This window comes from Anser anser (assembly GCF_964211835.1).
Source record: "Anser anser genome assembly, chromosome: 15".
NCBI classification, from domain to species: Eukaryota; Metazoa; Chordata; class Aves; order Anseriformes; family Anatidae; genus Anser; species Anser anser.
The window spans coordinates 1881488-1896899 of NC_139736.1; the positions used below are offsets into that span (position 1 = coordinate 1881488).

Sequence of the window (15412 nt, forward strand, 5' to 3'; positions counted from 1 at the left end):
TTACTGTCTGCAGGTATAGGATCAAATTAAGTGTCCAGGAGCCCCAGACAGGTCTGTTAGTTTCCTTTGGTGCTGACGGCTCAAATCTAAGGGCTGAGACTGTTCTCAGCTTCCTCATGGGAAGGGCGTAAGAACTTTGTACAAGGCTTTCACCATAATTTTTCCACTCATTGGGGATTTCTGTCTGGAAAAGCCCCAGTGCAAACTGTACTTTGTCAGAATCTAGCCCTTGAAATCCCTTTTTCTTTCCTGCAAAGGCATTATAAATTTTTATTGTCTGTGGTTTACAGAAAAAGAATGTGAGTGACTGGTCTGTCCATCATTGCAGATTTCGGGGTGGCGAGAGACATTTCCCCACTGCCTGCATCCAGTGGTGCTGGGGCACTACCTAGGCTGGGAGGGAAGGGGATGGGATTCCAGGTAAGGCAGCCCACATTTTTAACAGCATTTCCCCAAATCCTGATCCCTTAATAGAAATCTTGATTTGTTTCCTCATGCCTTGACTCACTCAATAAATGACATGTGAGAGTCTTCTCAGCCTGTGAAGAATTAAATTGGTGAGGTCTGCAAGCTGGAGGGAGAAATGCTTGCTTGCAGAAGAGCTATGAGAGAAGACGGAAGGAAGTCAGAGCAAAAGAAATGGAAACTGTTCAGGTTTGTTAGCCAGAAAAAAACAAAACAAAACAAACAAACAAAAAAACAAACAACAAAGCACTAAACACATCAAAGGACACATTTGATTAGGGGAAGAAAAAAAAAGTTGATTGATATTTTATTATATAACATTGCAACAGTAATCAAGACAAACTATCTTCAGTTAATCTTCCCTCTAATCAGGCTTGGTGTAGTTTGAACAAATGTTGATCAAAAGTCTCATACGTTCTTGAAGCAAGCTAAATGCAGTTTAGTGGATTTCTGGCCGAGCTTTCTGGCAGCATTCCTGGGCCATATTTTACCTATCTTGCAGTGGCCAGTAACTTGAATCCCTGAGTTTTCCCACTGTTTTCAACAGCTCCCAGTGGGACAGCTTAGAAGTAAAACGCCACCCCGTGTGAGTGAAGCGGTCAGAACTGTACCCGCTGTCAGCATTAATGCATTGCCAGCTCAGTCAATGTTACTGATACTTGTACTATATAGAGCATCTAGGTAGTAATTATCTGTTGGGCTGCTTTGGGATGGAAAATCATCTGTCCTCCTTTCACTTCCCAGCTTCAAAAATAATGAGCAAATTCCTTGCTGGAAGCAAACAGACAAACTCTTTTACTTTCCCGAGTTTCTGTGTTTCAGCAGGGAGCTTGCCAGCACCATTATTTTGCAGAATGGTGAAAATTTTAAGTAGGGATCTAGTGAGCATGGTGCTAGAGGTGGTGGTGTAGGGTCAGAGAAGCCCTTGCAGCAGTGATAAGCCCACGGCTGTGATCAGTATGTGCACCACGCAGGAGGAGAGCCTGGATCCTGATCCTGGAGAGAGAACACAGATGAGAAGTAACTGGATTATCCATATCAGTAGCACATGTGAGCTGTTAGGGCTGTAGAATTGCTTTGGGGTTCAGGTACCCTGGGGGACTGCATGTGTAGGACAACACTTTTCTGCCTTTTGTGACGTTGGCCATACCCTGCACCTTCAGGCAGGAACCTGCACCCCAGCTGCAAATACCACCTTGCCATGAGCAGTCAGGAGGACTGAGTCTCCTCTTAATTTTGCTAATGTAAAACAGGAGTAAATCTGTTTGAGTCAATAAAACTACTGAAGTAGCTCTGTCAGGATACAGGACTTCAGATTTTAGGGCTTCTACAGTGATTCCTATTCAAGAAGACTATGTGCAGCTAAAATATGAAAGGCCTGTATCCTTGCCCTGTGAAAAATAAAGCAGAGCACTGGCATTGCTGCAATTTCTCCAGCTTTCTGCAGAGCGGCTGAGGGCTGCTGTGCTCTCAGAACATTACAAGACCTCTTAAGATGCACCTTGCTGGACTTGCAGGATCTGAAGGCAGTATGCTGCAGACCCAGGGGCTATAAGGCCCTGTGGAGACACACTGCTACCTGACGTGCCAGCAGCTATCTGGGGTTTCTTGTGGACAGCAGCATGCCAGTATTGAAGCTGGCAAGGAAAAAGGCGGATCAGCTGCTCTGGTCAGTGAAGATTTCTGCCTTGGCATCGATTCCTAAGCCTTTCCTGACTCTTAACATGCCTTACCAGGTTCGGGTTGCAGATTGATGTATCCACCGTGGGTTGGTTTTGGTGGCTCTGGCACACCCGCGGGTGTTTTCTTGGTGTTCTCACTGCTGGAGGTGGTGGAAGAGGGTCCGAGAAGTGCCGGAGGGCCACCATTGCAAGCAAATGTTGTAGTCTTGACCGTTGAGGAGCTGCCACCCTTTTGGGTGGACACAGTGGTGTTGGGAACTGGGGTGGGCTTGTGGGGAAGGTTCGTTTCTGTGGCTGTGGTGGCAGCGGGTGCAGCGGTCGACTTTGGGACAAGGGCACTGGGAGCACTGGTGGTGCTCGGGATGGTGGTGGTATGGGTGGCGGGAGCTGGGCTGGTGGTGCCCCCGGGTGCTGGGGCGTTACTGGGCGCCAGCAGGGTGCTGGTGCCGCGGGTGCTAACAGCCGGGTTGGTGACACGAGTGCCGGGGGGGGCACTGCCTGTGGCAGCTGGGGTGGGGACAGAGCTCGGAGAAGTGGCACTGGGGTTGGTGGCAGCAAGGATGGTGGTGAGGAGGGTGACAGCCGGGGTGGTGGTGGTCTTCTTTGGGGTGGCGGACTGGTGGATGAGGCACGGGGCGATGGAGCTGGGGGCTGGAGCAGGCCGGGCTGTGGGGGTGGCAGCGGGACCCAGAGCGGTGCTGGGCCGCGGGGTGGAAGCGCGTGGGGCAGTGCTGGTAGGGAGGGTCGGGCTGACAGCGTTTGGGGTGGGGGTCTTGGGGCTGGTGTTTGGCGTACTAGGAGGGCGGCTGCTCGTGGCAATGGGGCTGGGGGAAGCGAGGAGGGCGGTGGTGGGGGGGGCGGTGGTCGTGGGGACGATACTGGCCGAGGTGGTGGGGTGAGGCGGGGTGGTGGTCCCCGTGGGGCTGGGCTCCTCCATCCCCCCGTGCAGGCCGATTCCCAGGATTCGGTCCAGTTCCTCCTGGGACTGTTTCTTGATCCAGCAAAGCACGGCGGTCTGATTTTCGGCTTTCTTCAGTTCTTGAACGTCTGTCCCAAGCAGGTTTTTGACATCCATGACACTGAGTTTCTGCAATACACATACAGCACCTCTGGTCAGCCCCACAGCCGACGCTGCCACAGAGTGCTTTTCTAACAGGGTGTGGAGCAAGGAATAACTTTAAAAAGAACAAAAAGGTAAAAAATAGAGCCTTGGTGATTTGATGGGACTGCAGCCTTGAGCCCCACAGCCCTGCCCTCGACTGGCCCTTCCCTTCAGCAGGGAAAAGAGCAACAGCGCACCAGGAACGTACCTGCAGTTCATTGGGATTTAGGGCAAGAAAAGTGTCGATGCTGATGGTGATGCCAGCGTTAGCCAAGTCCTTCAGGTCCTTTACTGGAGCTCCGCCTTGAAGAAAGCATATGGGGCTCCTAAATACCTGCAAACACTTCCAGTGCTGCAAGACAGGCTTTGGTGGCTGTTGGATGTCTTTACCTTGTCTAACCCCACACGCCCCCCAAACCAAGGATGACATCCCCATGCCTTGTTGCCGTGGGGAGGAAGGTGAAGGCTGGAGCACCTACCCAGGTAGGGCCGGATCTGGCAGTAATAGGCTCTGGTGCCGGCCTGGCCAGCAAAGGCCTCCCGGGCTGTCCTGTACAGCTGGTCCTTTTTGCTTTGAGAGCAAGAGGAAACGTCCAGTTTTCCGGCGCTCCTGGGGGAAGGAAGGGTCACAGGTCAGAGCAGGGGGCAGCACCCAAACCACAGCAAAAGCCCTTTGGATGGCTGGGGGGGAAAAGTGGTTTGGCTCAGGCAGGAGCCGACAGGGGGACATCGCAGAGCCAGAACGGAGGTGGGAACCCGCCGCCCCTCTGCCCTCCTTCCCCGCAATCCCAGGTGCTGACAAATACCCCTGTAAACAGGACTGACAAATACCCCTATAAAGTGCTTTACCCGATTGCTTCTGGGGTTACTTTCTTGATCTGCTCCTCACTCAGGCTACACAGGCATCTCCCACCGATTTTCTGAAGCAAGGGGCCGGTTAGTTTGCCCCCTAGCTCCAGGTACCTTGCGATAAGCTGCTGCTTCTGGAAAACACAATCCACAGGGCTGTGGGTATCTGGAGGAGGAAAACGCTCCTGGGGGGAACGCGTGCGAGCTGCAAAAACCCCCCCTGTGCCATGCTTGGGCACTGCCTTTGCTGCCAGCAGCCGTCCCCCCATGTCCCCCAGCAGCACAGGTACCTGGGCAGCGCTCCACGCGCCGTCCATGGGGCTGAGCAGGGCGCAGAGCGTGTCGCTGGAGGTCACCTGCCACTGGCTGATCTCCTGCGCCGTGTACTGCCGGGACAGCGGCCCCAGCAGCCTCAGCTGGTCATCCGGGATCCCCGCGGGGTAGACCTGTACGGCCAGGCCGGCGGGTCAGAAAAGAGGGTCGGGAACGGGGGATGCTTCTCTCGATGTCTATGTTAAGACAGGAGACGCTCTCCATATCCCAAGGCAAATTCCGGCAGCCCAACAAGCACTGAGAAACCCCTGTCCGCACAAACACCACCCTTCTGCTTTCTGCCACGCATTCTTCACCCAGCTCATTTCACCACCCGTTTCCCCACCCTGCTGCCGCTCTGCCTTGCCCACGCCGTCCCCAGCCCCCAAACTCCTTGGTGCTTTGCGGGGCACAAAGGGGCATCACACCAAGCACCAGCCCCCCCAGTGAGCACCTCCTGCTCCCAGCAGTGCCCAGACCCCGGTCCCAACCGTGCCAACCAGGGGCCGAGCAGCAGCCCCTGCCCTGCTTCATCCATCACCTCCTGCAGCTTTTTCTTCACCATCTGGAGGTAGTCCGTGGTGAGCGGCTGCTCCAGCACAAGTGCCAGGCTGTTTTTCAGAACCAGAACGCTCAGGCAGAGGTAGAACTGCTCGGGGGTGTCATAGTCAATGAGCAGGAGGCTGTCAGGGAGGGTGCTGGGGGTGATGGGCTTGGACGTGCAGCCTGCAGGTGGGGAGGACAAGTTAGGGGTGGGCGTTTTCCCTCCACACCTGGCCCTGATCTCATCATGGGGCCTCAGAGCCAGCCAGAAAATCCCTATGGAATGGGCAGGTTATTGCAATAATGCTGCTCGAACCATCTCACAGGGCGGGACTGTGGTCAGCTTCCCGTCCCCCAGTTCTCCCTCTCACTCTTGTGGGTTATTTGCTTCCATTCGTCAGTTTTAAAGTTATTCCTGGAGAACGTGTTTATGTTTCTGCAGGCCATGTGCGCTTTGCTTTGTCTTGTTAAAGTCAATTAAAAGCTCTCTGGTACAGCACAGCCACGCGAGCTGCACAGGTCCCACAGCGCTGTCCCCCCGCCGCTGCCCCCAACATGCGGAAGGAACATTTCCCACATTTCCCCCATCTCCCCGGTTCCTTTATGGGCAATCTCCACTTTCTGCCTGTCCTCTCCCCCTCCCTGGGGGCGTTTTTCACCCCACGAGCTTTGAGCAACCGAATGGATCCAGAGTGAAGGGAAAGGCTCACGGTCTGCGCTCCGCTTCAGCCGGGGGCGAGAGGCTGCTGAGGCCGCTGCGAGGGCGCTCAGGAGGGTCAGGGACTTCTCCCGCTGGGACCACCCCTGGCTGCTGTAGGTGGCCGCGATGCTCCTGGCAAACGCCTCCCTCGCCGCCTGCCAGGGGAGGACAGAGGGTGCTGGGTCCCACGGCCGTGGGTTGGCCCTGATGGATGGGCACTTTGGGGTCGGCTTACCTTGGCCACCAGGCTCAGCGTGGTCTGGTTCAAAGCCAGCACGAGCGGCCCCAAACTTCGCAGAGTCTGCAAATCCCAGCCCAAAGGATCCCTGCAGCCGACAGGAGGCACGGTCCAGCATCCTCACAGGTACACCCCCCCCCCCCTCCTGCTCACCGCCCGGCGAGCGGGGGCTCCTCACCCATACGCCGTGCCGCCCCCGAGAAGGGCGGCATTGAGAGCACCCCGCTGAGCCCCCGTCAGTGCTGTGCAGAGCTTCAGGTTCTCCAGGATGCCGGGATCCGAGGCCGTGATGGTGTCCGGCTCCATGTCACACACCAGCGCCCCGAGGCTGCCCAGCTGCTCGGGGCGCAGGCGGGAGCTGCTCGCGCCCTGGGAGAGGGACGTGGTGCTCGTCCTATGCCCGGCACGGGGGACCCTCACCATCCCCAGCGCAGAGCCCGTGGCACGGCCCCCACTCACCACGCAGGCCAGAGCCCCGTGCAGGATTGCCCTGCGCCGTGCTGAGCCCCGGGGCAGCAGCTCCAGGTTCCCGCGGGCAGCCAGGGAATAAAACTCCTCGCAGGTCTCGCTGCGCACCTCAGCCACACTGCGGGGAGCAAGAGTCAGCGGTGCGGGGAGGGGTGGCCTGGAAACGGGGGCACAGAGGCCGCGCTGCCCCCTTTTCGGGGGTGTGGGGAGGGTTGTTTTAAGGCGTCCCTCCCTTCTGAGCAACGAGAGGCACGGGGTGAGCTTGTGCGTTGGCCCGTGCTGGGGGTCTCCTCTTGCCCTGGGCAGGATGGGGGACCCACACACCCCACGCCGCAGCCAGCGTGGTGCGGCCACACGCTGCTTTGCCTGGCCTTGGAGAGGAGCAGGGTGAGGAAGGGGCTGGGGGTCTGCGGGGCTGGGATTGCCCTGTGTTGGTCTAAAGGTGCCACCAGCAGCAGGCGGTTTTCATCACGTCCTTCCCCGCGCGGAGCTCCCAAGGAGCACCAGGACGCCCTCGGTACTCACTCGAAGAAGAGCAGCAGGTCAGGCGGGTAGCTGCTGAAGTTGGCCGTCAGGTTGTTGGCAGCGAGCAGCCGGGCCAGGCACGACAGCTGGGCAAAGAAACGCTTTTATTAACCACGCCGAGCAGGTGTGAGCCCACCCCCCCACTCCAGCAGCCCCCCCTGCCCACCTGGGCGCTGCTCAGCTCCACGCTTTTGTTCCGCACCTCCCGGGCGAGCGCGAGGACGGCGGCAGCAGGCAGGCGGTGGGCCTGGGAGCACCGCAATCCTTGCAGGACCGAGGCTGGAAGGCTGCATCGGGCAGGTACAGCTGCATCGCACCCCTCTTTTGGGTGTCCTCCCTTCCCTCTTCCCCCCTGGCAGGTTGAACCTGCTCTACCCTTCGGGAAATTCCCCTTTGCCTTGGCTGTGGTTGCGTGGGGCAAGTGGGCAGAGATGCCCTGACAAAGAAAATGCCCTTTCAAAAGAGATGCCCTGACAAAAGAGATGCCCTGACAAAAGGGATGCCGTGACAAAAGGGATGCTGTGACAAAGGAGATGCCCTACAGCCACAGGCACGTCCCCCCTGCAGCCTGGGGCGGTGCGGGTGCTCCAGCTGCAGCAGGGTGCCCCGGGCTGTGGGTAAGGCAGAAACCAGCAGAGCCCGGATTTTGGCCCAGGGGAGGCTCCTGTTGTGCCTGTACCAGCCCGGTAAAGGGAACGGCATTTTTTTGTCTGTTTGTGCGACAACACAAGATGATGCAGCTGAAATCCTAGCCCAGTACCAGAACCGGCTGCACAAGGTTTTAAATCTTCTCCAGCCCAAGTTCCCTGTCACGGCGGTGGTGACGCACGCGGGGAGAAATGCGACGTCCGCCCCAGCCAGGAACCCCCGGCCGCACCCTGCGCCCCCCGCGCTCGCCGAGCCCTGCCAGGGGCCGGTACTTACTCAGCAAAGGGCTCGGTGGCGGACAGGACGGTGCCGAAGAGCAGGGCAGCCTGGGGGGGGGGAAAGGCAGACATCAGCTGCAAGGAGCCCGAAATCTGCCGGGGCCGGGCAGCACTCCCAGCCTGCCTGCTGTGCCCGCAAGCCGCAGCCCTGGGGATGCTCCAGGTCACGCGCAGGTGCAAAAGCCACCAGAGCCCGTGTCAAGGTCGGGGACCAACCCTTCAGCAGCGGGGCTGCCCCTGCTTCCCCTGGGACCCCCTCCCTTGGACTGGGAGCAGCACGGGGAGGCTGCGGGGCAGCTGTGGGCAAGCACTGTGGGGTCATAGCAGAGCCGGGATGGGGATGGGGCCAGGGCATGGTGACAGCTCTGCTGCTTTTGGGCCACTGCCGTGCCTTTGGAGCCCCTGAGACAACCCGTAGGGACTTACCGGTGCGGCTTGTGCCAGGCCCGTGGAAAATCCTGCAACAAAGCGAGACGGTGTTATAAAACGGGCAGGAGTGCATGTAGAGGTGATGGGGGTCTGTTCTGGAGCAGCTCCAGCTTTACAAGCAGGAAAGATTTCCTTTCCCAGTTTAGCAATGTTTAGTAAATGCCGGGCCCTGCTGTGGAGCCAGCTGCGGGCTGGCCAAAGCTCCCCCAGCCGTGGCTGCTGATGGCAGAGCCCGGGGAGCGCAGCCCGGAGGCAGGCGGTGACTCACGGAGGCTGAGGACGAGGGTGGCCAGGGCGGGGGCCGCCAGCACCATCCTGCCTGCGCCGGGGCTCCGTCTGCAGGTGGGCATCGAGCGGGGGGCTGCGGCCGGGGGGTCCTGGTGCTGGTTGCCTCCGTCCGGAGCTGGGGCTGGAGCTGAGCCCCGGTGCTGCCTGCACAGGTCCTCGCGCAGCCGCGGGAGGTTTCTGAATCCTGTATAGTGGGTGACAGATCTCGTTCTCCGCCTGTTATTGAAATGAACTCCGTAAGGAGATGCCCTCGCTGGCACCCAGAGCCGGGTTCCCCACGGTCCCTTGGCTCTGCACGGGGCCACGCCAGTGCAGGCGGGGAGAAATCCAGCACAAGGCGGCGGTCAGCCCCACACGAAGCCCGTGGGGCACACAAGCAGGTGCTGCACCCCCGGCATCCCGACCCCGAGAGCCCCCCCTACAGAAAATAAGTCCCTGCTCCAGAAGCTGGATCAGCAGACCGGAGCACCGCACAGAATTACCTTGCTGACCTTGGAGCTTGGCTCTGCCGTGGGTTTCAGGCCCCCCACCTGCACCGGGAGCCCGCCTGCCCCGCGCCAGCCGCCAGGGATGAGCAGCGCCGGGGAGCGGTGCAGCCCTTATCTCCTGCGGGGTGGGGATGGTGCTCTGAAAAACGGGGTGTGACGGAGGCAGTTTCTCAACAGTGTTTTGTAAAGTTGCTTTCTTTCCTTTCCCCGTTTTCATTCTCCCCTCCTTTTTTTTTTTTTTTTTTAAATTTATGTAAAGGGTCACTTTGAACTTTGGGGCTAATGAATTAATGCCTCTGGGCCGGCGGCTCCTGGGCTCCTCATGGAGACAAAGGTCCTCTGGGTTAGCCACAACCCCTGAGCTACTCAGGGATCTATTTTATGGGGAAGCTGGGGTTCAGAACACAGCAGTCCTCAGGTAAGGGCTCGGAACCCCTTTTCCTCACTGTTATCCTCTTGCCCTGGTGGTGGACAATCTCTGTTTCCTTTCTTACAGTTTTCTCCCCGGAATTTCTGGTCGTGCTCCGTGATGCCATCCAGCACATGAAAAAAGGTGCAGAAAAAGAGGAAGCGAAGCCTTTCCAAGGAGATGCAATGAAAAGCCAGAGGGAAATGATGACGCAAGACAGCGAATGCAGTGCCTGTGACCTTCTCTGAGCCCCGGGAGGAGACGGCAGCTGGGCAGCGGCGGGGTCCAGCTGCCCGTCCCGGTGAGGTGGGAGCTCCCCCTGCCCCTGGGTGCATTTTGGGGAACGTCAGCCTTCGCAGAGGGACCTCGCTCCCCTCCCTGCAGCTCCTGTTCGAGGGATGTGGGGGTCCTGTCCTGGTGCTGCTGGGGCTGGGGGCTGCTCGCTGTGGGGCCATGCGGCGCTCGCTGCCCCCCGTGTCCCCCCGTCCCCGAGCCGGTGAAGCGGTCCCGCAGCACAGGGGCTCGGGCAGCTGCTGGCAGGGGTTTCTGGTTTCTATTCCAAAAGGATCCGTGATAAAAATAGCTGCTGCTGGAATGGTGCAATTACAGAAACTTGCTTGTGTGGGGCTGCTGGCAGGATGGGGCCACCGCCCCAGCCTTCCCGGCCGGTGGTGGGGAGCAGGGGTGAGGGCACCGTGGGCGCCTGTGCGGGGCACCACGCACACGGGATCTGCTCGGGGCTCAAACCTGGCCCTGAAACAACCTCGGGGGCTGTGCAGGACCCATCACGGGAGGTGGCCACAGCCCCCACGTGCTGGGGGCCTTTGCATTTTGGCAGGCAGCGCTGGGGACGCTGCATCCCCAGCCTCCCGCGTCGGGAGGCAGCAGGAGAGCCCCCGCTCCTGGCGGCTGCTTACCCGCTGCGGCCAGATCTACGACCCTAGAGGCTCACAACCTGAAAGCTGCACGTAATCTCTCCGGATCTTTGTTTCTCCAGCTGCGCCAAGCTGAGGAATGAACTACTGATGTAAAAGTGTCACCGGAAAACGACGCCTGTAGGCAGCGCTCCCCACGACCCCTACGGACCCCAGCAGTGTGGGGCTGCGCTGCTCCCGCCCGTCCTTGCCAGAGGTCTGCACTCTTCAGCGCTTAGGAGAAACTTCCCTTCCACCTCTGTTGTTTGGTTTGGGACAGCCCCAGCCGCCGGTGTTGTCAGTCAGGTGCTTTTTGTTGGGTGACGCAGAGTTCTGGTTCTGGCATAACACTGCCACAGGCTGCGGGGGGGGGAAGAGGAGCCGGGGTGGCTGCGGCAGGGAGAGGCCAGAGGGGGCTGAGCCCACCCCGGGGCATGTGTGCAGGAGGGGACAGAGCCCCAGGTGGCACCCGGGGTCCCAAACCCCTCCATGCCCTCAGGGACATGGGGGGCTCAACCGGTGCCAATGCCAGTGCCAGGGCTGGGACCCAGAGCACGAAATGGGGTGGAACCGCGGGTATTTGAGATGGAAAAGGTCCCCGGGGAAGAATTGTGCAAGCGAGGACAACCAACCCTCCCTGCTCCCATCCCTGGGGACCCCATCTCTGGGGACGGCACTGTGGGGTGGCACAGGGGGCCCGAGGTTTGGGCTGGGGAAGGGCCAGGCAGCAGCACCTGCCCCAACCTTCCCCGTGCATCCTCACCGCCTGCATGGGAGCTACCGAATCCCCCGCCGTGGCGGAGCTGCTCCAAGCTCCTCTGCCCTCCCGAGAGGGCTTTTGGGCGGATAATCCCGATGGTTTCGGCCAGGGGGGTTTCACCAGGGTGAGGATGAAAGCCGGTGCCCGCACGAAAGTGGGTGCTCGCAGGACAGGTTGGCCGGGTTGCAGCCCCGGGGCCGGCCCCGCTGTGCCGGTCCGTGCTCATTCCTGAGAGCCCCTGGGCTCACCTGGCAGCGCGCGGGGTGAAGGAGGAGACCACAGGGGGAACTGCCGTGCCTGGAGGTGACGGTTTACTATGGTGATGTCCACAAACACGCAACAAATAAGGGTTACTCCCAGAGGTACAGAATGTCACGAAACACGCACACCCGACCACAACCCCCCCCACACCGCACATGCACGAGTGGATTCACACAAGATGCAGCAAATGCCCCGTGGAAGTGAGTGCGGACAGCACTGCCCACCGGCGCACGAGGGAGAGCAGGGGCAGGGCTCCAGTGAGCCCCTCTCTGGGTAAGGAAAATACAGATTTCTCTGGTTCCTGCAACATCGAGTAAAAGTGCAACACGCGACGGACGGGGCGGGATGCAGGGGCTCCTCTGGTGCTCCCAGGTGAATGCTGGGCGCCAGCCCCTGGCCGCGATGGTCTGCGTGACCGTCCCCGTGTGCAGGGGCACAGCGTGTCCCCACGCGGCCGAGGGCAGCCCCTGCCCCTGCAGCCACCAGTGGCAGCGGGGACGTCCCCACGCAGGACCTGCGCGACGGGCGCATCCTGGCTCCGAGGCAGCAAACCTCACCCGTAACCTTTTGGGCCCTGCCGGGCACATCGCTGACGCTAATTCTTTGGCAAACAGTTCATGTCATCCATTCACAGCCTTCCGACCTGCCTGTGGCTGCTTCCCCGGCCACACCTGGAGGTGGGGATGGTACCTGGCAGGGAGGAGGTGGCTCCAGCGAGCCTTCTGCCACCGCAGCGGCGCCTCCCGAGCCCCCGGTGCCCGCTCGGTGCCCGCTCGGTGCCCGCTCGGTGCCCGAGCCGTGCGCCCGTCCTGACCCCCAGCAGCTCCACGCCGAGCAGGGTGAGGGCCACGTGCAAGGCAAGACCCCAAGCAGGGTTTCGGGCTGCTCTGTTCACCCACTGGCTAGGTGCATTGTATGAGATTTTACACGGCGCATTGTACACAGACCAGGGCTTCTCGTGGGCCGGTGGGACCTGCGGCACGTGCAGCTCAGTGCCCGGGGCTCTGGCGCTCCGTGCGCAGGAGCACGTTTCAGTGGCTCCAGTCCCTTCAGGCACCGTGGCCCACGCGCTGTCTCTCCTCATCCCACTCAAGCTGATCTGCTCTCTTCGTTTTCTCCCAGGGCTGCAGAGAAGCGGGGTGGAAACTGGAGAGCAAAGCAGGACGAAGCTGGCCGGCGAAGCAAGGGCGTTTTTGCAGAAACGAATCTTGGCACGTTGCAAACCTGAGCTCCAAAGTGAGAGACAAGCTCCTTCCCGCTGCCTGCAGCAGTCTTCAGCTTTTCTTTTCGCTTCAGCCATCTCATCCGCTCCGCTCGCTGCTCCAGAGCCCTAACAAACAGCCTAAGCAAAGGGCCTGTCTCCGGCACCACCTAGTGCCAACAGCCCCTCAGCGACCCGCCGGGCAGGCGGTCGAGCAGTAGGAGCAAAACGTGGTAACTACTCCCCTTCGTCAAGGTAAAGCAGAAAGAAGCTTCTATCTCCTGATCTGTCTCACCAGGAGTTACCTCCACACCCAGGAAAAAGGTGGGCGCTAAGAAAAGGAAACGCTAGTAGAAAGAATAGTGGGATCTATTAGAAAAAGCTGAGGGACGCTGGCAAATTTAATACAAGGGAAGTACTAAAAATACGCGCATCTCTGGGACCATTGGGATTCAGAACTGCTAAAAGACTATATTCTTCTCATAAAAACCTGAAAAAAGTTTAAAATCTCTTAGTATCAACTCATCCATCTTCAATAAGCCTTTAAAAAAACGCAGCGAGGGGCTGGGGAGGGGGTGGGCAGCGCGTCCCCTGCACCGGGGGCCCTGCCGCTGACCGCAGGAGGCTGGAACGGGGGGCGCAGACCTCATGGATCCCGCGGCTGCACCCAGCACGTCCTGGTGGGCTGCCTTTCAGATCCCAGCACGGGTGGGCTCTGCAGCTGCCCTCCACGTTCCCGGCAAAGCCAGCGGCCGTGCCCCAGCCCCGGCACAGGGCTGTGAAGCTCTGGGGTCACTCTAAGCTGGCGCGTGACGCAGTGACGGCTGCTAGGCACACAATTAGGAAAGGGGCGTCCGGTGGCCAGATGGGTGATGGGTACGTTAAAAAAATAAACCGATCCTAATCGCTGCTAAAACCTGCCTAATCCCAGCCCCAGAAGTGAGGGATGCCACGGCATACGGAAGGTGCGGATGCGGAGTCAGTGCTGGGCTCTGGGACCCATCGGGACAAAAATGGAGCAGTGGGTTGGAAATGCAGGAACGTGGCTGGTGCTCACTCCAGCGCCCACTCGGCCAGCCACTGCTCACAGCGGGCTCGCTGCTCCTCTGTCTCCAGGCTCTTAGCTTTGCTCAGCACCTCCACTCCCCTGTCCTCAAGCACGACTTTGTGGCTCTCCTCCACTTCCCCCTTCTGCATCGCCTTGTCCTTTAGCTCCTGGATGGTGTCGTCCAGCCGGTGGGTGACGTGCTGGGGCACCCAGTTGCTGTCCATCGCCGTGACGAAGGGGTCGGGCGCGCAGACCTCGATGAGCTCCTTGCCGGTGGGGATGCGCAGGTAGTAGGCATGGAGCATCATCCTGTAGGGGCTGCTGTCCTTCTTGTGGCTGTAGGTGAAGTCCCCCACGATGGGGTGGCCGATGGCGCTGCAGTGAACGCGGAGCTGATGGGTGCGCCCTGGGGGGAAAGCACGAGCAGGAACACAGGTTATCACCCAATTCCCAAATGGCATTAGTGCCCCCCAGCCAGAGAATTCAAATCCTCCACGAGCAACCAGCTCTGCTTGGCCCTTTCTAGTCTTTGCTTTGCATCATACGGCCACTCTGCAGCCAAGCCCCGTGGCTGCAAGCGCAGGTCCCACTGCAGGACCCGTCCAGCCTCAGCACCCTGCACTAAGGTCACAGGCACCGTGCTGGGTGAGCCCCCACGGAGCCCCCACCGCTGCAGCCGCCCCGTGGCTCCCACCTGTCAGCGGCTGCAGCAGCACTTTGGTCACGGGGTCTCCGCTGTAGGAGCCGTGCTCCAGCACGATCAGCTCCGACTGGCAGGGCTTGGGATTTTCGCAGCCTGCAACAAGATCCGCAGGGGTCAGCTCTGCGCAGCCCTCCGGGGGAGGGCGGCGGGGGCAGCGCGGGCAGGGCGCTCACCCTCGGTCCCGTCGATGCACATCATGTGGGTCATGCCCTCGGTGGTGTTCTTCCCGATGGCGTACCGGATCGTCATGCGGCTCTGGGCGACGTGGCCCCTCACCTGCAGGGAGACGGGACGAGGCAGCCCACGGGGCGAGCCCAGCACCGACACTCACTCCTCAGCAGCACGGGGATGAGCAAGCAGAGGCCAAGCTACAGTGAGCACGGTGAGATACTCAGGAGCAGGAGCTGTTGGGAGGCGCTTACCAGGGCGAGATAGGCTTTGGTCACCAGCCGGTCCTTAAAGCACTTGTAGGCGCTCCCCGCCGCCGCCTTGTTGAGCGCGACGCAGAGGGCCCCGCTGGTGGAGAAGTCGAGCTGGTGGCAGAACCTGGGAGCAGAGGGCAGGCGGGAGCACCCGGCCGCTCGGCCACCGCCGCACGGCCCTGGGCAGGGCCCGGCGCTCACCTGAAGCCGTAGTAGGTGTCGGGGTCGGCCAGCTCGGGGAAGCGGCGCTTGAGCTGGCTCTGCAGGGTGAGGGTCTCGTACCACATCTTGCTGTCGATGCGCACGTCCCAGTGCTTGTTGACCACGATGAAGTCGGGGCTCTGGTACAGGATGCACAGGTTGTCGATGGTGCCCGGCTCCATGGCGAGCGCCCTGCGGGGACAGCAGCGGGGCTGGGGGCTGGCACCGGGACCGGCACCGGGGCCGGCACCGGGGCCGTTTGCCCGCCGCGGCCCCGCACGCCCGGCACGGGGCAGGGGACCCGCGGCTCCCCGCGGCTCCCCGCGGCCCCGGCCCCGCTCGCGGCCCCCTCCCGGCCCACCTGCGGCGCGGCCCGGCCCGGCCGGGCGGAGCGGCCGCAGCGCGTCACCTCGGCGCCGAGCGCGGATCGCGCCAGAACCAATCAGCGCCTCCTCCTCCGGCCTCGCCGCGCGGCGCA

At 60.6% G+C, this 15412-nt stretch overlaps 2 protein-coding genes across 5 annotated transcripts; both read right to left on the reverse strand.

The window, feature by feature from the left end:
• Positions 1-99: 99 nt before the first annotated feature.
• On the reverse strand, positions 100-9364 carry LOC310882052 (mesothelin-like protein). Of its 3 annotated transcripts, none has more exons than XM_083800208.1 (17): positions 9010-9364; positions 8508-8711; positions 8237-8268; positions 7809-7858; positions 7051-7171; positions 6885-6970; positions 6351-6477; positions 6070-6260; positions 5889-5979; positions 5664-5808; positions 4952-5136; positions 4389-4544; positions 4099-4232; positions 3729-3859; positions 3458-3552; positions 2199-3234; positions 100-1461 (listed from the first exon to the last, which is right to left on the reverse strand). In XM_083800208.1, exons 1-17 carry the CDS (start codon positions 9230-9232, stop codon positions 1379-1381), a joined length of 3090 nt encoding a protein of 1029 aa, XP_083656334.1. In that variant the 5' UTR covers positions 9233-9364; the 3' UTR covers positions 100-1378. The 3 variants fall into 3 exon arrangements, with proteins under 3 accessions (XP_083656334.1, XP_083656335.1, XP_083656336.1); XM_083800209.1 differs by having other exon boundaries at positions 8508-8743; positions 9010-9154; XM_083800210.1 differs by having other exon boundaries at positions 8508-8743; positions 9019-9133.
• A 2031-nt stretch (positions 9365-11395) lies between these two features.
• RPUSD1 (RNA pseudouridine synthase domain containing 1) lies at positions 11396-15397 on the reverse strand. Of its 2 annotated transcripts, XM_083800236.1 has the most exons (6): positions 15296-15397; positions 14935-15126; positions 14734-14857; positions 14485-14587; positions 14303-14404; positions 11396-14014 (listed from the first exon to the last, which is right to left on the reverse strand). In XM_083800236.1, the coding sequence occupies exons 2-6, from the start codon at positions 15114-15116 to the stop codon at positions 13614-13616; spliced, it is 912 nt and encodes a 303-aa protein (XP_083656362.1). In that variant the 5' UTR covers positions 15117-15126; positions 15296-15397; the 3' UTR covers positions 11396-13613. The 2 variants fall into 2 exon arrangements, with proteins under 2 accessions (XP_083656362.1, XP_083656361.1); XM_083800235.1 differs by lacking the exon at positions 15296-15397 and having other exon boundaries at positions 14935-15284.
• Between the last annotated feature and the right edge of the window lie 15 nt (positions 15398-15412).